Source organism: Stenella coeruleoalba (assembly GCF_951394435.1).
Source record: "Stenella coeruleoalba genome assembly, chromosome: 12".
Lineage (NCBI taxonomy): Eukaryota > Metazoa > Chordata > Mammalia > Artiodactyla > Delphinidae > Stenella > Stenella coeruleoalba.
Genome location: NC_137158.1, coordinates 16230955 through 16256544, shown reverse-complemented (window position 1 = coordinate 16256544; position 25590 = coordinate 16230955). Strand labels below are relative to the sequence as shown.

General features: G+C 42.2%; 1 protein-coding gene across 1 annotated transcript; it reads left to right on the top strand.

Annotated features, from left to right (window-relative positions):
* ELOVL4 (ELOVL fatty acid elongase 4) lies at window positions 1-25590 on the top strand. The gene is made up of 6 exons (XM_079939007.1): window positions 1-384; window positions 16534-16721; window positions 18112-18192; window positions 21365-21536; window positions 22619-22746; window positions 25271-25590. The coding sequence occupies exons 1-6, from the start codon at window positions 285-287 to the stop codon at window positions 25544-25546; spliced, it is 945 nt and encodes a 314-aa protein (XP_079795133.1). The 5' UTR covers window positions 1-284; the 3' UTR covers window positions 25547-25590.

Here is a 25590-nt window from a genome sequence, read left to right as displayed (position 1 = left end):
TTGGAGCGGCGGCGGCGCGTGGCGGCAGACGGGTGCAGCACCGGGCACTCACGGCAGGACCTCCACCACCTCCTCCTCCCCCCGGGAGCTTTGACGGTACCTTCTCCTTCGCCCGGCTCGTCGCCGCCGCGGCGCCCCGACGAAGGGGAGAAGACGCAGCTGGGCCGCCGCCGTTAGAGGGGTCGCCGGCTGCCGCTCGCTCGGTCCGCCGTCGCCTCGGAGGTCGATCCTCCCGCGGGGTCTCCGCTTCCTCCTCCCAACGCCAGCGCCCGCTCACCGCCGCGATGGGGCTCCTGGACTCGGAGCCGGGCAGCGTCCTGAACGTGGTGTCCACGGCGCTCAACGACACCGTGGAGCTCTACCGCTGGACCTTGTCCATCACAGGTAAAGCTCTCCATCCTCGCCTGGCCCCGCGGAAGACACCAGCCCCCGGCCTCGGAGCGCCCGGCCCGGCAGCGCCCCCGCCCCCTGTGGCTGTTGGGATGCTGCGGATCCGAGGAGGTGCCGGGCGCGGAGACCGCGCTAGGGCACTGGTTAATCTGATCCGAACGTTAATTCTTCCCCCTCCCCTCGACGCTTGCCCGGTTTTCCTCTGAGCTTCCACCATCTCTCGTCAGGTTCTCGGATGCAGGAGCTGGCATTTCAGATGGAGTCTGTGCTGCTGAGAGCTCGGCGCAGGCCCGCCCCACCCTGTGGTCCTACATCTTCCGAGCTCTGACACTTCTCTTTTGCACAGGGATCATTTTTAACATTTAGCAATATTCCGTCGGTGAGATGGCTCGGGAGGGCAGAGGGCCCAGTGGTCGCTGTCCTTTGCTTTTTTTGGCCTCCTGGTTGCTTTGACACACCTGCTAATAGTTTCTTGTCTAGCTCGTCCATCTAGAATATAATTTGGAATGAAAAGTCAAAAGCCATTGTTCGGCTCCTTGAACCTTGGAGGAGGTTAGTTTCCGAGGCTTTTTCAACAACAGATAGGCTTGAAGTGATTGTCTGTGATGGCTTTGCGCAGTGCAGTGCGGTCAGGGGGAGGGGGAAGGTTAAAACACCGGGAAAGAAGTAGGGAATCTTTAGGAAAGGGGGTCTCTACAGCAGCACCTAGAGGTGGTCCCAGAAGCCTACACGTATACAGTTGTCTTAAATTGGCAAACTTTTCCCTTTCAGTGTTGCAGTTCGACAGGGATGGTTAGTTGGCTGAGCTAGGCAGCTTTTCTAAGGGGAAGAGTTGTGCTAATATGTTATTTTTATATTTTACCATTTGTTTTCTTCATTTACTTAAGTTACTTTTGGGTTTAAAGCATTTACAAGTTTTTGAAATAAACAGTTAAGCTAACAGGATTTTAGAAATGATCTTATGTTTTGCCATTTCCAGTCCTTTTGCAGTATTGCCCTGCATCCCAGCGGCGGAGGAGGTTAACCTTACATGTTAGGACTGTGCCTGCCTTCCCAAGGAATGGAAATATATTCCTATAGTTTGGTGTTCGTTGTTAGAGTCAATGGGACAGTGGTTACAGTATGAACACAGTACAATACATGGGATATATGTCGTGGAAAAAAAGGTGTGCTGGAATTATTTATGTGTGAGACAAAATGATTCTTTGGCATTGATATGGCTTTAACTTCTTTAGCAAAGTGTATTCTTTTTCAGAAGATCTCAAGTTTGACCTTGAAAAATAAGCTACTTATTTAGCTGTTGCACTTGCAAATGGTTAAAAAGCACTTTTTAATGGAGTCGTTCCTTTTTAAGTCTCTCTTCTATGTAGTGTATGCTGAGGTTATGCTGCTATACCTACAAAAACTGGGAAAGATGTATCCTTCCCTTCATCTCTGTGATTTTGGTTATTTAAACATTGTATCAGGGTTTCCCACGACACAATTGTACAGAGCTGAACGTCAGGCAAGCTCTTTGGCAGATAATTGCACTTTGCATGCTTCAGAGTTGAGGCCTCGTCAAGGTCCTCAGATCTCCATATAGCCAGCCACACCCAGGAGTTCTCATTCCTGTCTGTCTTCCCTTCCTACCTCAGAGCTTTCCCACCTCTGGAGTCGCAGAGCAACTGACAGCAAAGGTAGAATATGCCTTTCTGTGATGGTTAATTCCTTCCTAATGATGCTTGTATAAAAAAAATCACAAATGAAACGGGAAGCTTTGTGCACTTGCCTCATGTGAAAGCTGTCCACGAGCCTGTGAAGGGCAAATAATATAATAGTGAGGGCCAAGCCGGAGTAGTGAGAGTAGCCACTAGAACGAAGTGACCTCTCACTAGCAGATCAGAGGGAAGGTATTCACCCATGCTCTGGCTATCCACTTACGAAACCTGAGACTGCTTCCTTGCTTCCTGTAATGAGCTACCTAGTGTAGGTAGATGGTATTTCTTAGCCAACTTAGAGGCTTAGTGGGTTCTACCTTGCTGCTGTGTAAGAGGGCTATTTCAGACTCAGGCAGAATAGGTCTGCCCCACTCTCCGGTCTTTGATTCATTTGCACTACTCTGATTCCAGGAGGATCTCCTTGCTATAGTTTCATGAAAATCTGGGTGAAGGAGTTTCAAAGTAGAAAAGTAGCTTATGAGATGAGGCTGAAGAAGAAGTCGATGAGTCAGAGGGGAAGATAAAAGTGGGCAGAGAGAAAGATGGTGTTGAGAAATAGCTGTGAGTATGGTTAAAGAATGCAGATCATTCAGGGAGAGAAAGAAATGAGCAAGGCTCTGTGCCCTTGAGTGCTTTCATCCTCACACTGTAGTTGTGTGCTTCTTTGTTTCTGTTTTTTCAGTTCATTAAATACTTCTCTCCACTGAGGTTTCTGCCTAAGTGTAAAGTTAAGTGTAAAGTTTTCTGCCTAACTCTTATCTACTTTGGACTTTCAGAACAGGAATAGTTACACATTTGTAGAGTACATTTGATGAGCCCAAAGGTTTTTGCCCTAGGGCAGTTTCTGCAAAAATACCATTTTGCGCTGTTATATCAAATGGTGGTTTTTTTAAAATAAATTTATTTATTTATCTTTTCTTTTTTTATTTTTGGCTGCATTGGGTCTTCGTTGCTGCACACAGGCTTTCTCTAGTTGTGGTAAATGGGGGCTGGTGGCTTCTCTTGTTGCCGGTCATGGGCTCTAGGCTCACGGGCTTCAGTAGTTGTGGCACATGGGCTCAGTAGTTGTGGCTCACAGGCTCTAGAGCGCAGGCTCAGTAGTTGTGGCACACAGACTTAGTTGCTCCGCGGCATGTGGGATCTTCCTGGACCAGGGCTCAAACCCATGTCCCCTGCATTGACAGGTGGATTCTTTACCACTGCAGCACCAGGGAAGTCTCCCAAATGGTGGTTATTTAATAAAACATGTCCAAAGCAATGTATAAAAATTGGGCTTGGGCTTCCCTGGTGGCGCAGTGGTTGAGAGTCCGCCTGCCGATGCAGGCGACACGGGTTTGTGCCCCGGTCCGGGAAGATCCCACATGTCGCGGAGCGGCTGGGCCCGTGAGCCGTGGCCGCTGAGCCTGCGCGTCTGGAGCCTGTGCTCTGCAATGGGAGAGGCCACAACAGTGAGAGGCCCACGTACCGCAAAAAAAAAAAAAAAATTGGGCTTTTCAGAGACACATATCTAGCAAATACAGACTATGTCCCACAGTGTATAAACACAAAGTATTACTTTTACTACATCATTAATACATTGGAGTCAAAACTTTGAAAGAGCTGTACTTTTAGAAAAACAGCAAAAATAAATTTTCCCTTCTCTATATTATATTTTTAGATATTTTGAACAAGCAAGTGAGTCTTGCTTTATAATATATAGGAAACTATAGACTGGTATAGGACATTTTTATACCCATTGGTGGCATGAGAGTAGGTACTCTGATGTCATTGTGTTTTTTTCTTCTATTTTTTCACTTTATGAGTACATTAAAATTATTAGGACTGGGGTCCTAGGCTCAAAGTGTACATCCATTCAAGAAGAATTGTATGTAAAATTTGAAAACCAATGAGTCTTAATACCCCCAACTTATTAATACCCACTTGTACCCGAATTGTACCTTATATTTTCCGTTGCATTTATTATTTTAATAAATACTTATTAGTACCATTTTGTGTAACTGACATTAACATAGAAACATCCTAGAAAGTTAGTAGCCAGCATGCCCACAATAAGGCCAGTTGACTCTTGAACTACCATATTTCTTTTTGACCACATGTTTTTTTTTAAATTATTTTAAACTTTTTATTTTATGTTGGAGTATAGTTGATTAACAACGTTGTGATAGTTTCAGGTGTACAGCAAAGTGATTCAGTTATACATATACATGTATTTATTCTTTTTCCAATTATTTTCCCATTTAGGTTACATAACGCTGAGCAGAGTTCCCTGTGCTATACAGTAGGTCGTTGTTGGTTATCTATTTTAAATACAGCACTGTGTACATTGACCACATGTTTTTAAACAGCCATTGTTCTTGGAGTATGTTTGTACATGCATGTGTGTTTGGTGGGGGACTTTGACACTGCTCTCTGTTCACACATATGGCCCCCTAGACTTGGGTGAAAAATGAGTGTCTACTTGGGAGTTGAAGTTAGAGCATGAAAGGCCAGTCTAGCTGGCCTTACCCTCACTTTGGAGCGGCAGAAGGGAGAAGGGGATGAGTGGTTCAGGAGGAGGGAGGACTCCTGTGGGATGATGATGAAATTCAGAAGCTAGGCTTGTATAATCTTTCCTTCTTACCTCATCACCTGCCACTGTGCAGGCACAGTTCTGGGCTCCGGGGAGAGAATGAGGACACTCGGTCACCGCCCCATGCAGCTTACGGCCATTCCACCTTCCTTGGCATCATGGTCTGAAGGCAGTGTGATCAGAGTCAGAGTCAGGCCTAGTTGGGGCCTAGGGAAGGTCAGGAGATTGCTTCTCTACCCTCCTCATCTCCACTTCTACTTGCACCGCAGTCTTGAGTCGTGAGAGGAATGTACGGGCTCTGCCTTTAGAGTATTTTAGCTGTTTCACCACGTGAAGTTCATGTGGGTACTGTTGGGGAGAGTATTTGAAAGGTCGACTAAGGAAAGGGGTGTCAAACCTAAAAACCCATGGAAACTGGGAATGAGTTTAAGGGCCAGTGAGTCAGCCTGGCGTGCGAGGGGATGTTTAACTCAGCTCAGATAGGTAGGGTCTGTCCCACAGATTGCCGGGCCCCAGAGGAGCACGGGTCTTTAATATCGTCTATTATAGTTACGTTGGTTTTGTTATTTGTCACAGTTAGAGTTTTTTATCTACGCTATTATCTAAAACAGATTTTTTGTTTGGCCTAGCCTGGAAACTCACTTACCATTCTCAATGTTTCTTTGAGAAAAGACATTCTAAGTTCTAGGCAGTTAATTAAAGACAAATATGTGGAACGTGTCCATCTTCTAATGTGGGATCTCCCTTAGGCAGCATTTTCAATGGGGTCCTGGTCTTATCCTTCCTTCATAACCTCCCTGAAGCCTCTAGGAGGTCCCTGCCATTTTAGGGTTGTTTGTTTGTTTGATTCTTGTTACTTTTTCCCTCACCAGTGGTTTTTGGTGGCAGACTCCTGGATTCTAATGTCTGATGCTCTTGTCCATTCCCCAGCAGCATGTAGCAAAGCATCCAATCACAGATGGAATTCCAGAAGGGGAAAACAGTGCAAATTCTACAACTAGTGTCAGGACACAGTTTTTTTTTTTTTTTTAGCGGTACACGGGCCTCTCACTGTTGTGGCCTCTCCCATTGTGGAGCACAGGCTCCGGACGCGCAGGCTCAGCGGCCATGGCTCACGGGCCCAGCCGCTCCGCGGCATGTGGGATCCTCCCGGACCGGGGTACGAACCCGTGTCCCCTGCATCGGCAGGCGGACTCTCAACCACTGCGCCACCAGGGAAGCCCCCAGGACACAGTTTTATACAGTTAGATTCTTTGGCTTAGGGAAACAAGGTTTTAAGAATTACGTAGATAGTTATATCAGGCAGTGCTTTTGTGATCTTAAGTGCCACAAAGAAGTTGATCATCCTTTTAAATTTCGATGTTTTATTTTTTTTGTCCTATGATAATGTCATTAGTGAATGATTTAATATTATTAACATAAGTATTATTTTACATTTATTGAGTCACTTATTATTTTGAATTAGACATATATTAGCACATACAGAAGAGTTGGGTAACAGAAGCATCTGTCTTTTCTCGTGCTACATGGCTCTTTTTTCTTTTTCATTATTAGGACGTTTTTCAATTAAGGTGCTGTTGTTTTATTTTACCTTAGAATGAGAATGTATTAGAATATATATTTAAAAAATCATATGGGTTTTGACTTTTAGAAAAGAGAAGGGAGGAAGAAATACATGGTCTTTCAAAACCAGTTTCCAGCTCTCCATTCTAACTTGGTCAGTCAGCACTTCCCTGCCCACAGACGTGCAGCTCTAGCCAACTTGGATAACTCACCCGTGAGTAAAACGTGTGCACGTCTGCTTGACGTCCCTTATCACACTGCCCTTGCCTTTACTGCCCTTTCCCCTGGCTCCTGCCACACGTGCCCGTCACCAAGACCCTCCCGGCTCAGTCTCCCTCCCACACGGAGCCTTTCTCCATCGTGGTACCCGGAGCAGCTCATTGCTGCATCTGATCCCATCATCCTAAACAATTGCTCATGTACATCCTTGTGCTGTTCCTTCTGGGACTCTGTTGTCTTGTACTGTTTTAACCTTCATTATTATTTATCTTTTCACTTTGTATTTTTCTCCCCAACACTAGGAAGTGCCCATACATTTGTTGATTTGATACAACCCTCTTAATCCAGTATAATTTCAAATAGTGATATATTCTGGTTGCTAAATACTAATAAGGTTTTGGGCTACACTAAATTACAGAGAGTTTTAAAAATGATCTTTATCATTTTTAAAGGTAGTCATAAATTCAGTTGATGTTGACTAAATTTAATGAAGGAATCAAACCATTAAATCACTTAGCACGAAATACTTTCAAGAGATATAAAATCAGATGTAATTCTTCCTCTCTCTTCATAGTCTGTGTGGAAGCCTTGTGATGTGTGTGGGAGTGAGGAGGGCAGCCTGGTGTAGGGGATGGAAAAGATCCTGGACTTGTGTTTAGATGACCGAGGCTTTAGCCCCAGATCTGCCGCTAATTAGCCGTGAGAGTTTGGGGCTGTCCCTTTGCTTTTCCAACTCAACTTTTTTCATCTCTTAATTGAGTTGAATTAGGTAATCTCTAAGGTCTCATCCGGCTCTTAAATTCTGCATATAGATGGAAGTTTAAAAAATTCTTTAAATAGGTAAAGCAATTTCAAACAAACATATATTGATAAGTAGTTGAAAAACCACATTCTGTGCAACAATGCCAATCTTTCCCAGCAAGACTGTTACTGGTGCTGCCCAAGTAGTGAAAATAACAGATTCACATTTAGTCCTCTTTTGGGCTTCCGTGGTGGCGCAGTGGTTGAGAGTCCGCCTGCCGATGCAGGGGACACGGGTTCGTGCCCCGGTCCAGGAAGATCCCACGTGCCGCGGAGCGGCTGGGCCCGTGAGCTGTGGCCGCTGAGCCTGCGCGTCCGGAGCCTGTGCTCTGCAACGGGAGAGGCCACAACGGTGAGAGGCCCGCGTACCGAAAACAACAAAACAAAAACAAAAACTATTTAGTCCTTTTCACTTTCTCTTATCTGCTCCATAGGAAATAGTTAAAGGAATAGAAAAACAAAGGGATACGGATATTTAAGCACCTGTTTTGACAGAGCACTGTGCTTGTTGCTATAATTCTGTACCCATTTAATGATATACACATTCCTTGAACAACCCAGAGTTAACTATTTTGTCAAAAATAATAACAGTAACATTAGAGAATAAGTTTATTATTCTGCAGGTGGTTTCATGGTCTTGGGCATGGCCAAGGGCAAATTATTACATTTTTACATGGTCTTGGGCAAATTATTCCTGATTCTTTGGGGCTCATATTTCTACCTGTACAATTAGAAGGTTTGAGACTACATGTTCTCTTAAGGCCATTTTATTGAATCCTTGTAATAACTCCTAAAACAATGGCTTAGGTAGTCTAAACTTAATCTTTATATTTTTTTTCTATAGAACATAAAAATTACTGATGGTAATTTTTCTTTAATTTGGTTTAACTCTTCTCTTGGGACAGAGGAGGATTTAGTGGTTTGATTATTGTCAGTAATAATGACAGTGCTGACACGTATTGAGCTCTTATTCTGTGTCAGACACTATACACGCAGTGTCTTATTCCTCCCAACAACCCTGTCATCACCCGTAAGGCCAGAGAGACTAGGTAACTTGCTGAGGCTTATTCAGCTGCTAAATGAGGAAGCTGGGGTTGTCAGGTTGCTAGTCTGACTTGAATGCCCATATCCAGAACCTAGGGAACTCCTCTAGGTCAGGAAGAAAAGGCCTGGAAGACATCGAAGGGCTTGACTCTTAGCAGGAGGGGCTCAGATGATCCCTGACGTAGGACACACCTGCGTGGAGGCATGGGTGCAGAGGGAACGGGATGCAGCGGAAGGAAGGGCTTTGCGGTGTCCACGTGTGCTGGGAACTCTCCCATTTAACCATCGCCCATCAACCCTGTGAGATGGTTATTATTTCCTCATTAAAAAGAAGAGGGGAGAACAGTTGACTCTCCATCCATAGCGTCTGTCGCCCACCCCATCGCTTTCGAAACACCTTACTTTCTTGGTCCTCACAACATCATTTTCTCTTTTCCTTCCTCTCTGGTTGCTTCGCAGCCACGGATCCCACTCTTCCCTTAAGTGTCCCCCAGGGTTCAATCTTTGTTCCTTTTATTCTCTCATTCTATGCGCTCTTTCCCTTGTGACCTGAACTTCTGCTGGGGTTCTCACTGCCGGTGACTCTCTTGTGCGTCTGCAGCCCTGGCAGTCATCTGCAGTTCCAGAGCCTACTGGATGCCTCCGCCTAGGTGTCCCATGAGTGCTTCAAACACAAGCTGTTTAAAAATGCACCTGATCGGACTTCCCTGGTGGCGCAGTGGTTAAGAATCCGCCTGCCAATGCAGGGGACATGGGTTCGAGCCCTGGTCCGGGAAGATCCCACATGCCACGGAGCAACTAAACCCATGCGCCGCAACTACTGAGCCTGCGCTCTACAGCCCGCGAGCCACAACTACTGAGCCCGCATGTCACAACTACTGAAGCCCACACGCCTAGAGCCCGTGCTCCACAACAAGAGAAGCCACTGCAATGAGAAATGAGAAGTCCGTGCACCGCAATGAAGAGTAGCCCCCGCTCGCTGCAACTAGAGAAAAGCCCGCGTGCAGCAACGAAAACCCAGTGCAGCCCAAAATAAATAAATAAATTTTAAAAAATGCACCTTATCATCTCCTTCCAGATCTGTTCCTCTTCCTTTATGCTCTGTCCTGGATCCATGACTTTACCATCTGTGCCACCAGGCAGGTCAGAAATCTGGGGGTAATCCTGAACTTTTCTTTCACTCTCACCTCTCACGTCCATGTCAGCCACCACGTCTGTAGATTGTGCCCCCGTGACTTTAATATCTGCCTATCTTTTCCATCACCAGCGCAGCCCCCGAATCCAGGTTTCCCTCATTTCTTGCATTATAGTGGTCTCCAAGGCTGGCTGCCCGTCAGCATCACCAGGGGAACAGTAGATACTGGGGTGGAGCCTAGGAATCTGTATTTTTAACAAGCAGATGATCCTTCTGCGGGCAGCCTAGCAACAGACAGATACCTGAGAACCACTGATCCAGCTGGTTTCCCTGCCTTTCCCCTTCAGTCCATCTCCCACTGCCTCCGTGATGATCTGCTAAAAGCCGAATGTGGTCTCCTGTTTCTAACCAATGAAGCATCTCCCCTTTATCTACAGGATAAGTTCCAGCGTCTTCAGCATAGTTTGTGAGACTCTCCCAGGTCTGATCTGACCTGTAAATCTCTAGTCATTTCCTGCCATCTTTGCTTGTACATATGCTGTACCTCAGGCCTGCTTAGTTTACAAAATAAGTGCCTTATCTCTTCATTTGGGGCTCTTTATACATACGGTTCTCTCTGCAAGAAAGCCTTCCGCCCTCCCTGTCTGCTTGGCAAGCCCCTCCTCTTTTCTTCAAGGAGCAGTTCAGATGTCAGCTCTGGAAGTTGCCCTCGTCGCCTCTCTCCTGCTCTGCCACTGTTCTCAGACTGGCCTCTGACATTGCTGTCATCGTCCTGCAAAGCAATTGATTTTTCATGTCTGTCTCCTCCAATAGCTGGCGAATTCTGAGAGGTCAGGGGCCAAATAACCTGTTGCAAATCACTTAGCTCAAAAAGGATGGAGGGTCTGACTTGAAAAGCTGTTCTGTATACCATGCTGGATGATTTTAAGATATAAATCAGGTAAGGAATAAAAGACTCTTGGTGGAGGGTGTTCAAGGGAAGCCCCACTTCAGATGGACCATTTTTCCTCCCATTTTTAAAATAAAGGTGTAAATTTATACATGATAAAATGAACTCTTTCCGAGGATCAGTTCGTGAGTTCTGACAAACGCATACGGCTGTGTAACCATTCCATGGCCTTTTAACATGGATAAAATTGTGTGATTGCTATCCAGGCTAATGTTTGTAAATAAATCAGTCCCACTGGGCGTGAGCTTTATGAAACAGTCAAAATGTTCTAAGTGGAAACTCTTTCCTGAGAAAGAAGTTAACTCTTAAGGGTCTGGAAGGTTAAGGTAATGTGTCTTAGTAATTCTTATTATTGAAATAAAGTTTCTTGTTCCTAAACTTGATTTGCTATAATATTTAGCTTTAGGGTTGCTTAACTTTAAAACTCAGAGAGGGAACTCATTACCAAGGGAGACAGCTTTCCTACTTACAGAAGAAGAGACCCCATGGTTAGAAATTTTCTGAACTTAGGCGTAATTTATTTCCCTAAAGCTCTTCTCACTGGCCCTCTGGCAATAGAGCACACGTCTGATAGCTCTTTAGTATTTGATGAGGCCTCCTTTGTTCAGGCCAGGCATCCTCGGTCCTTCCCCAGCATTTAGTGTCACGTCTCCCAAAGCATCACGATCCTGGACCAGGTCTGCCAGATGCACCACCCGTGAAGACGTGCGCCTTGGTTTGTTTATCTCTTGTCCTTCTTTCCGCTAAGAGGACTTTTGTAGGTCCCTCTTGTTTTCTTTCTCCTGAAGGAACATGATTGACAGGCACAATTCTATTGGAAAATTTTCTTTAAACCTGTAATTTAGGAAGAAATTGATGGGAGCATTTCTCCCTTAGAATGAGTGGGCATGGTGACTGAGTGGTCCTGGAGGAGCTGTTGGGCCACAGGAGGCTTTTTGCTCCACCTTCTCCAGCAAGTCTCTTGGCCTCTCTGCATCTCATTTTTGAGACAAAGGGATCATTTCTAAGTCTAAAATTCTACACATCTGATTTAGATCAAGGCTTCCGTGCAACATGAAAGGCTTAAAATTGTTACTAAATAGGCTCAAAAATAAGAGCAAAATCATCAAGATATGAAGGCACAGACCTGTTGATAAACATATTAATAATATGAAATATAGAGAGAAGACAGTTTGGCAAACAGATCGACTGGAGTCCAATTTGTATTTCTACCATATTGATTCCCCCACACCCCCACCAAAAAGAAGAGTTTTTCAAAGAGAGAATTCCCAAGAGTGTTACGTGAACCCCATTTGAATCTCGGTATTCCTTGATGACAGAATTTGACTTCGGTGGTGGCGGGAGGGATAGGGTTTCAACAGAAGTTTTCTTTTTTTTTTTTTCCTAATAAATTCATGGTATGGAATCCCACCCATAACTGTGTAGGATTAGGGTATTGACAGTGTACCAGAAATATATCTTCTTTTACTCTAATATGCCTAATCTACATTTGGATTCCGTGTAACTCAAATGAATAGAGGATTTAATTTACCTTCAAAAGGTTATTAAAAAAAATAAACACCAAACTCAGGAGGAGAGGTCAGACTTATGGTTACCAGAGGTGGAAGGTGATGGGACGGGGCATTGGAGGAAGGGTGGTCAAAAGGGACAGACTTCTGGTTATGAGATAAGCACTAGGGGTTCGGTGTACGACGTGAGGACTGTAGCTAACACGACCGCGTGGTGTATAGGAAGGTTGTTAGAGTAAATCCAAGAGTTCTCATCACGAGGAGGAAAAATGTTTTCCTTTTTCTCTTCTTTCTTTTCTTTTTATTTTCTCTATGTGAGAAGACGGATGTCAGCTGAACCTCTTGTGGTCATCATGTCACAGTCTGTGTGAATCAAACCAGCAGGCTCTATGCCTTAAGCTTATACAGTGATGTATGTCAGTTGTTTCTCAATAAAACTGGAAAAAAGCCAAAAGAAAAAAGTAAGCAAGTGCACACATCTTTCTTAGAAGAATGGCAACGTATAAAAAATGTCATTTAAACATTGGTGTTAATGAGAAGCTGGATAATTCATTATTTTATATAAAATAGTTCATTATTAATATAAAATAGGTAAAGCTTCGGTACTCGTGGTTTTTCTTTACTGTCCTAATCTGCCATCACTTGTTTTTGGTTCGAGGCTTGGGGGACTGTTTAGTAATGGTGAATTTTCATATCATCGTTTGATACTATTGTGACCTACTCAGTCCTTCTTTTTCGTGGAAAAGGGAACACGTAAAAGAAGTGTAGGCTATCTTGTCAGATAGAAATATTAATGCACACAAATTCAGAAAGACAGATAACTGCAAAGACATGGAGAAATTTCATGCAAATGTTATCACAGAGTGGAGGTTACTGTTGTACTGTGACTCACGTTGCTGACGATGACTACAACTTCTGTGATAATCATTGGGGGTAGAAGTTTTGAGAGTTCTCTGACCCTTGTGAACTGGAGGGCTAATGTGAGGTGGATATGGTGTGAAATGTCGCCTTTTATAGGCTGGACATAGGGCTCTGTTAAGTGTTTGTCAAGTGAAGGCATGACCTGCACTGTTGGGTGTTGTGTTTTTTCCCTGGAGAAGGCAATGTGGTAAAGACATTGAGCCCCGTGGAGCACACATGCTCTCAGTACTGGGAGGGGGTGGTGTTGACTGACTTCAGGTTAAAGCTGTGAGCTGGCGTGGAGGAGGTTTGGGAAGAGCTGTGGGAAAGGGCTGCTGGGCTCTGAAGAAACCTCGACTATCAGTAACTGTACTGTTGGGTTTCACTGAAGGGATAGACAATAAGGGAGCAATATGAAAAAAAAAAAGATCTACTCCTCATTTATTCATCAAATAAATGTTCAGGCGCCTCAGCAGGCCTGGTAATACAAGAGCGAGATACCCAGCCCTGCCTTGAGGGAGATGGCATTTTAAGGAAGTTTACAGGACCGTGTGATGCCCTGTAAGGGAACACACGTGCAGGGACTCTGGCCGTGAGAGGTGGGTCCCCTGGCCAGCGGAAACTGCCTATTTTCTTGATCCAGTTTTCCTTACCTTCAATTCCATTCTTCCTCCTAATTGTTATTTTAAAAAGTAACAATTTTCAAAAGTTTAAAAAAAAAATCCCAATGGATCCCCTAGTTTTCTGATTCTCAAGGACGGTCCATGACGCTCTTGGCGTAGAGTCAGTTGGAACTTCCTAGAAAATGCAAAATCTTCCTAAAAATGGGCTGTACCCTGAGCTGCTGAGTCAGAACCTGCACTGTAACTGTGCCGCCAGGTAATTCTTCTCCTCATTAAAGTTGGAGAAGCACTAATCTAGTTCCCCTTCATCTCTCCGTCAGGAGATGAGGACCGATTATGCCCTTAAGGTCCTACCCACAGCTGCGGAGCTGGCGTTGAAACTCAGCCCGGCTGTTTACTGATGGAGCCTCCTGTGCCTTTTCGGATACGTCTGCTGCTCCTTGTCTGCTGCCCTCCACCTCTGTACCCTTCTCTTGGCCTCTGTCAGTGCTTCATCTCATCAGACCTTCAGCTTCTTACTTGTGTCTCTTTAAATACCTCTGTTGAAAACGTAAGGTAGATAGCTAGTGGGAAGCAGCCCCGTAGCACAGGGAGATCAGCTCGGTGCTTTGTGACCGCCTGGAGGGGTGGGATAGGGAGGGTGGGAGGGAGGGAGACGCAAGAGGGAAGAGATATGGGGATATATGTATATGTATAGCTGATTCACTTTGTTATAAAGCAGAAACTAACACACCATTGTAAAGCAATTATACCCCAATAAAGATGTTAAAAAAAAAAGAAAAACATATTGAGAATATTAAAAAAAAAATACCTCTGTTGAGTGAGTTACTCATACTGTGCATCTGAAAGAAGAAGCTTATTTATTTATTCTTGATTTAGGGGAAAGTTTGGCCCCATTTCCCTAGTTTTTTCCTGCTTGCTGCTCAGAACTGCCTTTGAAGTCAAGAGGAATTCTGTGTGTATAAGAGTAAGACAGGGCTTCCCTGGTGGCGCAGTGGTTGAGAGTCCGCCTGCCGATGCAGGGGACACGGGTTCGTGCCCCGGTCCGGGAAGATCCCACATGCCGCGGAGTGGCTGGGCCTGTGAGCCGTGGCCGCTGAGGCTGAGCGTCCGGAGCCTGTGCTCCACGACGGGAGAGGCCACAGCAGTGAGGGGCCCGCGTACCGCAAAAAAAAATAGTAATAATAAAAAGAGTAAGACATAATCCGTGATGTCAGAAATTATAGTCTCCTTACAGGTGGATTTATCTTCCTGTCTCTGTTACATAGATTCTCTCATAACAGAGTCCTTTTGCTCTTTGTATCCATGGGAAAAGTAGCATCTGCCCTCTCTCTAGTTTGTGGATGGAGGTGGAGCTCCCTGGCAGCTCCTTCACTAGTCACCTGAAGTACAGCCAAGCTTTAGGATTTAGGGGGTTTGTATTCGTTTTTTTTTTTTCTATAATATAGAAAAATAAAGATCTAAGTCGATGAATACCCCATGTTTTAGGTTGGCTTTTGGCGTAGAAAGATATGGTCACAGAAGAATAATATGACAACAGTAAAGAAAAGGGAACAATCACTGGTAAGACCATAGCGGCACAGTGCCTTCAACAAAATCAGCCCCCCATCTTTTAAGTCACCCCCTCCTTGTAAGAGGATTACTCTCTCTCCTGTCTTTTAAGTACTTTAGTTTATTTTTAATTCTAGAATATGTTTTGATTTGAATGACAGAACCATAATTTCCATGAATAGACAGAGAGTAGGCCTTCTCTGTAAACGATAAAGTAAAATCAGTTTTTCTGGGTTTTTTTTGTTGTTGTTGTTGTTTTCTTTCAAGTCACTATCCCACCCTTCTAACAACTCTTATTTTATAGAAACCATGGTTATTGTGTCACGCCCCAACTTCAGAAGCTATGTGATTAAATATTTTTGTATTTGTGTTTCATGTCTTGTATCTTATTTTCTGTTGACAGCATATAGAAACAGACTAATTTATTTTTAGGTAAAGTATTTTGAAAGACAGTTAACTTACCCAGAGCTATTTTGCGTATATAGTTTTAGTAAAACTGACAGTTTAAATAGGGGGACATTGTAATGAGCAATTAAGTTAAATTCATTTAGTCTAGGTTTTACGAACTGGCTGAAAGATAAATTTTTTTTTTTACTTAAAAAAAAATATTATTTTCCTCAAAATAGAACATAGAAGTGTTTTGCATTACCAAGAATAAGCTAGACATTAGATTCACAACCTTTAAAATGCTGTTTAGCTTTTAGAAATATAAAAATTAACTTCAGTGTCCTTTTGTAATGTAAATTTTTGTCAACCTCATATTTCATCATCATGCTTCTCTTAGAAATGTTTTATTTGTGGCAAGATTCAATTATAAATTTGATGCAGGGTTGCATATTTGAATTTAAAAACAGTTGATTCATTTTAAATGAAATAATATGTTACATTATATATATATATATACACACACACACATATGCAAGGTAAATGATTTATAGCTTTAGAGAAAAGTACTTAAGTTGGTTATATTCATGGGAAAAAAGGCAGACTCATGTTCTCAAGGAAAAAAAAATGTCTTGAATATGTGGTTGCTGTTTAAGTTATAGAAATGTAATGATCTCTAACTTAATCCTCAACTTAATACACATATAACTGTACTTGTCTTCGATATCCAGAAATATTCCGGGGAACAGCTTCCATGCATGCTCCAGACCTCTTCATTTTACTAAGTTTTTCCTGCTTTCGGCATAGGATGGAGCAGCTTCCAAACTGTGCTAGTAAATTTCAGATGTTTAATATGAAAGTCAGATTTCTCCTTAAAGTATTTATTTTCTGTCTATGAAACCTTTGATTAACTTTTCATCCCAAGCCTCTTCTGAATTTTCAATGAGCTTTGTTTCTTCTCTCTGTTCTCAAGGTTCTCTGTAAAACATATAACGTGTGCCTTATGTAATGAAACTTCATTTTCAAAAGGTACTCCCAGGAATTGGTCGTTTCTTTGGTTTTTACGTCATGTATTTTTGTTGGGCCTCTAAGAATCTGTATTTGGTCAAATTAGGAAAACTAAGTTGAAACATTATGCTTCCTAATAAGTTCATTTTATAGAACATTTATTGTATAAGAAATTTTATGTTCTCTCTGTAGATAAACGCGTGGAAAATTGGCCTCTGATGCAGTCCCCGTTGCCTACGCTTTGTATAAGTACCCTTTACCTCCTGTTCGTGTGGCTGGGTCCAAAATGGATGAAGGACCGAGAACCTTTCCAGATGCGTTTAGCGCTCATTATCTATAATTTCGGGATGGTTTTGCTTAACCTTTTTATCTTTAGAGAGGTAGGTTTACTAAAGTTCACTTTATAATTCCCCAAGTCTATTGCAAATTAAAAAAGGAGAATGTGTAAAACTATCATTGTAATGTTGTGCCCTAAGATAAATGTTAGCTACTCTAAGAGTAAATTTTATGTTATTGACAGTTTTCATTTTTGGATGACAAAAATATGAAACATATGTAAAGTGTAAGACAGTTGTTTAAAGTGGGATTTTGAAGCAGACAGACTGGATTCTAAAATAACCCTTACTAGCTTTTCTGACACTGGAAGTTATTTAACTTTTTTGAGATTCATTTTCCCCATCTGTAAGATGGGCATAATACCTAACTTCTAGGGTATCAGAGATAAGTGAGATAATTTTTACATAGTGTTTGGAACATATTAAGCGCTCAGTAAATAGTTGTAGCTATATGTTTATAATTCTTATTCAGCAGTTTCAGGTTTGGTAACTGATGAAAATATGCAGATGTAGAATACCAATCTCAAGTTTAAATCCTATTACGTAGTGTAATTGTATTTTATGTTGGAACTGAAGTGAGTTAACTGTTATACAGCTGTTGCTACTAACCACTGCCCACCTTTCTGGGCAGCAGCAAATCCTTCATGGCATTTTGAAAGAAAATCCTAAAGGCTGGATTGGCACAGCCATTTCTTAAGTTGTAAGAGTGAAAGGAATTTGTTTTCCACGAGACTCCTCATTAATGTTCTGTATGAACCCAGAGTACTGGACTGGTGATGCTAGGGAAAAGAACAGTATGCTCCTTTTTTTTTTTTTGCGGTACGCGGGCCTGTCACTGTTGTGGCCTCTCCCGTTGCGGAGCACAGGCTCCGGACACGCAGTCCCAGCGGCCATGGCTCACGGGCCCAGCCGCTCCGCGGCATGCGGGATCCTCCCGGACCGGGGCACGAACCCGTGTCCCCTGCATCGGCAGGCGGACTCTCAACCTGCGCCACCAGGGAAGCCCAAGTATGCTCCTTTCAAAAAACCTTTCTTTAATTGACAACTTAGCCTACAGAAGCTCAACTTCATAAAAAACTTTAACTTCTTTGGATACTTTACCCAATTTGTTAGATGCAACCCACTCTGGTTCAAGACTAGAAATCCGTGCAACTCTTGCTGCATATGATGAATCACAGTTTCTCAATATTACGAGGTAGAGAGTCTCTGTCTCAGTCCAAATGTCACATGTCATTTTAAATTTAGATTTCAATTTTAAAATAAATTGACAGATAGTAAATTTTAGAAATTCCAACATATTAAATGTTTAATGCATTGAAAAATTTTAAGACCCTATTGCTTTTAAAAATATTTTGCAAGTTTGCATATTGTAGGTAGTGCTTATACATGCTGTATCTACTGAAACTTTACTCGAAATATTCTTGCCTTTTTCCAGCTATTCATGGGATCATATAACGCAGGATATAGCTATATTTGCCAGAGTGTGGATTATTCGGATAACGTTCACGAAGTCAGGGTAAGTACCTTAAAAACACTGTTAATCAGTAGAAGTTGGTTTAATATTGTAATCCCTAGTCTGTGAAAAACATTCCTCAGTATAGTGGTAAAAGTGTACTGGATTGTTTCGAGTCAACAAAGCTATGCTTTTTTTTTTTTTTTTAATGCTTTTTTTTTTTAAGTACATAATTGAAAATCTGTTTTCATCCCTCCAGTATCTTCTCTCATTTGGTGATGTGAGAGTGAAGGTGTGTTGGATTACTAAAACGCAGTACTCAAAAAAATAAAAAAAGAAGTTCCATGTATAGTATAAAGATGATGTTTTAGATTTTTGTTTTTCGGTCAAGAATAGAAACTCTTAAAGAAAGCTGAATTCATTTGTTAAGAAAGCCTGAGGAAAACGAACATCTTATAAACTATGTACTGTTTAGTAAATTAAGCACAGCACAACTTGTATAGGTATAAACTCAGTTTTTATCATCTTTGCAGAAAAGTAGACTAGTGATATAGTGTTATCATATTGTACTTTGCAGTCACCTGTATCAGTAAATTATCTTACTTTATTAACTATTTATTGAACTCCTCTTGTGTGCTATGGTTCATATTAAACATTACATATACATAAAACATTTATATAGCATATATAACATGTTATATGTATGTGTGTGTTTTATGTTACATGTAATATATGTATTAATATAATTTGTAGTAGCTGCCCTTGGAAAAAAGTAGCTCTTTAGCATTGGGGTTGGACAATATAAATAGCAGTATTCATCAAGACCCAGCACCAGATTGCTTTCATGTAGTTACCATTTTATGTCTCTGTCTTCATTTCTCTATTAGGAGATATAATGCGCCGATGAAAGAAAAATCACCCCTCTTGGTTGTCATGTTGGTTTTATTCATTGAACAAATGTGTATTGAACATGTGCTGTATGCAGATAGTGTGAGGGGGCCCTGGGGACCCAGGTGGAAAGGCAGATAGGATCCCTGCCTTTGTGGAGCTGACATTCTAGCAAAGGTGGGAGAGGCAGACACTAGTCATGTAAACAAATGGTTAACAAGAACCTAAGACCCGTGATGCAACTGAGAGGGAATGAGAGGAGCCCCTTTATACAGATTTGTTGGCTAAGGTAACCTCGCTAGAGAGCCTCTCCCTGGGTGGAGCGCTGACTCTGGTCTTGCTCAGGCCAGGGGAAGGAAAGGGAAAAGCGCTGGGCTTGCTTTCTCTGAGGAGTGAACCTAGGTAAACCCCTTGGACGAAACAACATGCTAACATTTTGGGGATAAAGTTTTAAAAATACCACTCTGGTCATTGTGAGCCTACCATCCTGGCATTCATAAATCGTCAGTTCTTTAAAAATTGAGAATGGACTTGAGGATATGGGGAGGGGGAAGGGGAAGCTGGGACAAAGCAAGAGAGAGGCATGGACATCTATACACTACCAAACGTAAGGTAGATAGCTAGTGGGAAGCAGCCGCATAGCACAGGGAGATCAGCTCAGTGCTTTGTGACCGCCTGGAGGGGTGGGATAGGGAGGGTGGGAGGGAGGGAGACGCAAGAGGGAAGAGATATGGGGACATATGTTTATGTATAACTGATTCACTTTGTTATAAAGCAGAAACTAGCACACCATTGTAAAGCAATTATACTCCAATAAAGATGTTAAAAAAAAAAAATTGAGCTATTGTGAGAACTGAAATCAAGTAGGAGAAAGAACCAGAGCGGCAGCAGATTGCATTTGAAAATTTCCTGGCTCTCTCCTCCTAATATGAGATGTGGCAGAATAAGTGTTTTACCCAAAGACTCATTTTTATATCCATTGTTATGTAGCCAAGAAGGATCTCTTCACTTTGATGTAGCTATTCAGTTTACAAACTAAAGAGAAGGATTATTTATTACTATTCATGAGTTGTGGCTAATTTAGAGGCCCAGGTGGGGGGAGAAATAAGACATTATCTCTTCCCTTCTAGATAAAGTTTGCTGCACCAAAATGTTATACTTTAAAGTACTAACATAATAGTGAATACTATAGTGTTGCCATGAGAAATTCCCTATTTCAAGCCTATTTTCAAACAACTTTATCATTTTCAACAATATTATTACTCAAGCAAATTCAGTAAATAATTCTCAGTTTGTAAATACAATACTAATTTTTCTTTGACCTTTCTCTTTCTTCTTTGCCTACACTTTAAAATTGTCATTTTGTTTTTCAAAAGCAAAAAGCCAAACCCAGACAGACAAAAACCCATGGCATCCAACAGGTGCAGGCATAAAATGAGGAAGGTCTCTATCAGCTGTGAAACACCTAAGCCTGGCTGTGAGTGAATCTGCCAAACCCCTGACCCGCAGAGGTGTACGAACAGATTTCAGTTACGTACCGCTGCCTTTGGTATTTGTACATAGGACACGTCATAGAAAATACTTGACATAAAAAAGATGAATTGAGGTTACTATTTTAGTAGGATCCTTGGAAAATATTTTAAAACATACATACAGAGGTCACCTCTCACTGGATCCTAGGATCTTGAATCTCAGCATGTAATGTAATCTTTCTGCACCATCTGGTGTCTTAATTAGAGCCCAGGAAAAGAAAAGACTTATTTATGTAAGCAGGATTATATTTATGACCTAAGAAATATTTGTTGTGTGTGTTTGTTTGTTGCAATTTATCATTTTAAAGATGTTACTGCCTAATAAAAACTGTGATTAAGTATTTTGTTGCATATTAACATATGTGAGAGAGAGAGAGACAAGACACTCACAGAGCCCAGTTGATACCCAAGCACACTTGCAAGCATCTCTGAGGTATATAGGCTAGGCATGAACAAGTGAAATACCTTTACCAAGTAAATATCTCAGTTTCTCTACCATGTTGAAAATCACAGCAATGTGAAAGTGTTTACAGCTCTGCATTCAGCAGTTGGGTACTGGTGACATCCAGCTATGGAACAGACTGAAAATTTTCTCTGAACTGTTGGCACTGTGTAGATATAGATTTGGACTCTTTCTTTCCCATTATTTTCCCTGTGAATAGATGCCTAGGTTTCACACCCACTTAGACAAAAATGATTCTGTGCCTCCTACATTTTGTGCAGTGAAGATTGTTTAGGACTTAGAATGTGTAGAAAACCATGTGATAGTGTCCTTCTGGTGTTTGTAAAATGCTTTTTTCCCTTTCTTTCTACAGATAGCTGCTGCTCTGTGGTGGTACTTTATTTCTAAAGGAATTGAGTATTTGGACACAGTGTTTTTTATCCTGAGGAAGAAAAACAACCAAGTCTCCTTCCTTCACGTATATCATCACTGTACAATGTTTACATTGTGGTGGATTGGAATTAAGTGGGTCGCAGGGGGACAGGGTGAGCATTTTCAGGAACATATCCCCAGATAGTAAATTATGTAAATGTGGAAGATGGAAAGTAGTGAGAATTTGACTTGGTCTATAATTTAATTTACTTTCATGGTTAATTATTTCTGTGTTAATTTCACTTTAAAGAAATTTGAAGACAGCAAAGCTTTAGCTTTTTATCTGTGACTACTTTCACACCTACAGATTTACCCCAGAGATAAGCATAAACGAATCCCAAACATAGCAAGTTATATTTTGATAGGGAACAGTTCTAGTGGTTCTGATCCAGAGGATACCAAGATACAGCTTCTCAGTCTGAAGGCTTTGTCTCCTCTCCAAGCCCAAAGCCCACTCCTGCTGTCAGACAGGCCCAAGTGCACCTGTTGGTTCTTACTCAAAGGAAATTGTGTGTAGCCTTCTCAGTGTTGCAGAGAATCTGAATTCACGGTTTGGCCAAGGTCTGCCTCCAGCTTTTCAGATGCCTGTACATTGGAGATGATTCACATCATTGAGCTGTAAACAGACCATTCCTCTGTTTATAGTATTATATACTGACTTGTACCTCAGGGTACAAGTCAGTATATAATAGTACAGTTCACCTTGCTACCTTCCATTTAAAACGATTTAGGAAACTAAGAAATAAGTACTATTTTGTTGTAGCTATGTATATCAGCACATGTAAAGGCAATAATGAAACATTTACAAATCTGCTTAAACAATTATATGTACCATGACTTTTTCTCCCCAAGTGTAATAGAATGCAAAGTAATACTGGCAGTAGTTCTGTATTGGGGCCTACTTAACCACTGGAGTACCCTCATTTGAAAACTTGCCACTTTGAAAGTCCTTTGCATTTGAAGGACACCCTTTTTTATTTATATGGTGAAAGCCTGAGTCTAAACTTTAAAAATACTTGGCATGATCTGAAGAGAAGGCTTTTCCATTAGAACTATTTTACAACTTTTATTCCTCATCTGTACTCAAGATTAAATGTTGGAAAATAATGTAGATTCATTTATTTTATGTCTAAATGGTTTATCACCTAATACAGGTTTCCGTATCTTGTAATTAATTACCTCTGTTTTTCTAAAGCATTTTTCGGAGCCCAGATGAATTCCTTCATCCATGTGATTATGTACTTATACTACGGGTTAACCGCCTTTGGCCCATGGATTCAGAAGTATCTTTGGTGGAAACGGTACCTGACCATGCTGCAGCTGGTGAGTTAAATGCTTCTAAAGTTTTTTCTGGTGAAACACTGAGAATGTTTGAGTCTAATTAATTCTAAAGTACTGAGTCGTTTTCAGCAATTTTCTGTTACCAAGCCGACTTTCTCTGTGCTCCAGCTATAGGAGTTGAGGCTGTTTGGTTCTGAGCTACCTGTTCATAGACCTAGTGGTCATGGCCACTCGTTTTTTAAATGTCCTTAAAAGACCAGACTCAGCTCTTGTCTAAGAGAACTATCCTTTAAACATATTTGTGAAATGGATGAGTAAAGACCTAAGCACACCACAAAGTACACAGACTCATTTATGATTAGAAAAATAATCTAACTTCTTTCTTAGGCTTTTTTTTTTTTCCACTTAAAATGTTACTACTGCCTCTCTTCATCCTGCCCTTATGTAAATTTTCTGTTGTCTATTCCATTTTTCCATCCTTGTGAACAGATCCCATACGTTTAGAATATGAAAGTTGTAGGAAAGGCACAGAGCCAAGGAAGGGGTGGGGTAAAGGAGGGGACGAAGGGGGACTTCCCTGGCGGTCCAGCAGCTTCCACCACAGGGGACATGAGTTCCATCCCTGGTTGGGGAACTAAGATCCTGCATGCCTCATGGCACGGCCAAAAAATTAAAAATTAATTAAATTTAAGAAAAGGAAGGGACCAAGGACCAGAGAACTCTTAATTCCCCGACACACACTCATTAGCGAGCAGAGCTCGGTATTCTCAAATGCTAGTCTTCAGAGCAGGCAGTTCTCAGCACCTACCCCCAGTAGGACTTCTTGTAGCATCTGGGTGCATCAGTGCAACCTTCCAAGCCAAGCACTAGCCCAGTAGCCAAACTGGAAATCCAAAACCAACCTGGTAGCTGTTCTTAAGCCTTGGCATTTATTATAATTTGCTTTAATCATAGCACGTACACAGTTCTATCAGTGTACAGTGGAATCACATTTGGAAAGATTATTCATCTCTGCTTTAAGTTTCTAAACAATAGGCTAACCAAACAGGAAGCACAACCTTTGGGAAATGCTGGGTGTGCAGGATTCATCTGTAAGTAAAGTGCTACAGGAAGCTTCCTCCAGTTTTTGTGTAAGCCATTTATATAGTTTGTGTAATTCGTTTCTCTCAGTAATTATTAGATGGTCCCAAGAAAATGAGGAGGTGACAAAACTCACGTGAACTCTCCATCTCTGCTTTGCTGGAGCCCGCACCTGACTGTCCTTTAGCGATTCCGCCCCTCACACTCACCCTTCTTCTGTGATGCACGTCCTAAAAACCATCGTGAAATCAAGTTCCTAAAATCTGGATTTTGCCATGGAAAACTTTTAAAGTTTTTTAGTCTGATAGAAATTTGGGGCTTAACATGGGATAAATTTTAAAACTAATATTTAATATAGTAATTAATATTAATAATGCTGTCCTTTAAAGAGAAACCACAATTGCCCTTTCCAAACAGGATGTTAATTTCATGAAAGGTAGTGTATTTCCAAGCGAGAAGTTCTCACAACAGTTAATCGTGTATGTTAATCTTGTAAAAAGCTAACCCTTGTTAATACCATGGAATTCATAACTCTTGAGAACCATTCACTCTTTTTACACTTATTTTCAAATATCTACAAAATTTTACCAAAAAATCTTAGTCTTTAAAGACTTGTGTCCCTTCAAATGCATATTTACCTGTCTGCTATTCTGTAAGAAACAAGTACTGAACCACTTTGATAAGCTCATTTTTAGAAGTATATGTACCGGCTTGCTGACAACTTTGTGGAAAGAAATCAGTCAAAAATATGGGAGGAGGGCTTCCCTGGTGGCGCAGTGGTTGAGAGTCCGCCTGCCGATGCAGGGGACACGGGTTCGTGCCCCGGTCGGGGAAGATCCCACATGCCGCGGAGCGGCTGGGCCCGTGCGCCATGGCCGCTGGGCCTGCGCGTCCGGAGCCTGTGCTCCGCAACGGGAGACGCCACAACAGTGAGAGGCCCGCGTACCGCAAAAAAAAAAAAAAAAAAAAAAAAAAATGGGAGGAAAACAAAAATTGAAGAGCCTATATAGTACCACTACTTTACTCTCTTAGGCCACTGATATTCCCTCTCATGAGGTAAAATTATTCAACATTATGCAAAAAATAATTCCTCGAGCCCAGACACCAGGCCAAGGGCTCGGGAATCATGGAGACCAACGCAGAGCCCCGCCCTCAGTTGTACACGGGTGGAGAGGTGGACAGTCCAGAAGTCAGCAGATGCAAAAGACACAATTCCTATGAAACGAAAAAACCCACACAAAACAGAACCCTTCGGTTAAAGGGATGGAGGTACCCTCTGGGTGGAGGTACTTGAGTCTTAGCAGGAAGCCCTAGCTGAGGACATGTCATTTGAGCAGCAGCCTGAGTAAGGAGGAACCAGAGAACTCTTAAGCCTTGGACCGTGGGGCGACGGCATGGGCCTGGCTCAGCCGCACAGAAGATGCTGAGGTCGTGACGAGCTGCTTGCTGCCCACAGTAAACGTACCTGCGCTGTTTTGTTTTTCAGATTCAGTTCCACGTGACCATTGGGCACACAGCGCTGTCCCTTTACACCGATTGCCCCTTCCCCAAATGGATGCACTGGGCTCTCATTGCCTATGCAGTCAGCTTCATATGTCTCTTCCTAAACTTCTATGTTCGGACGTACAAAGAGCCTAAGAAAGCCAAAACTGGAAGAACAGCTGCGAATGGTATTTCAGCAAACGGTGTGAACAAATCAGAAAACCACCTAGTGGTAGAAGATGGAAGAAAGCAGAAAAATGGAAAGGCAAAAGGAGAGTAAAGTGAACTGGGCCTTACCTGGTGTCGACAGCGAGGAAGCTCCCA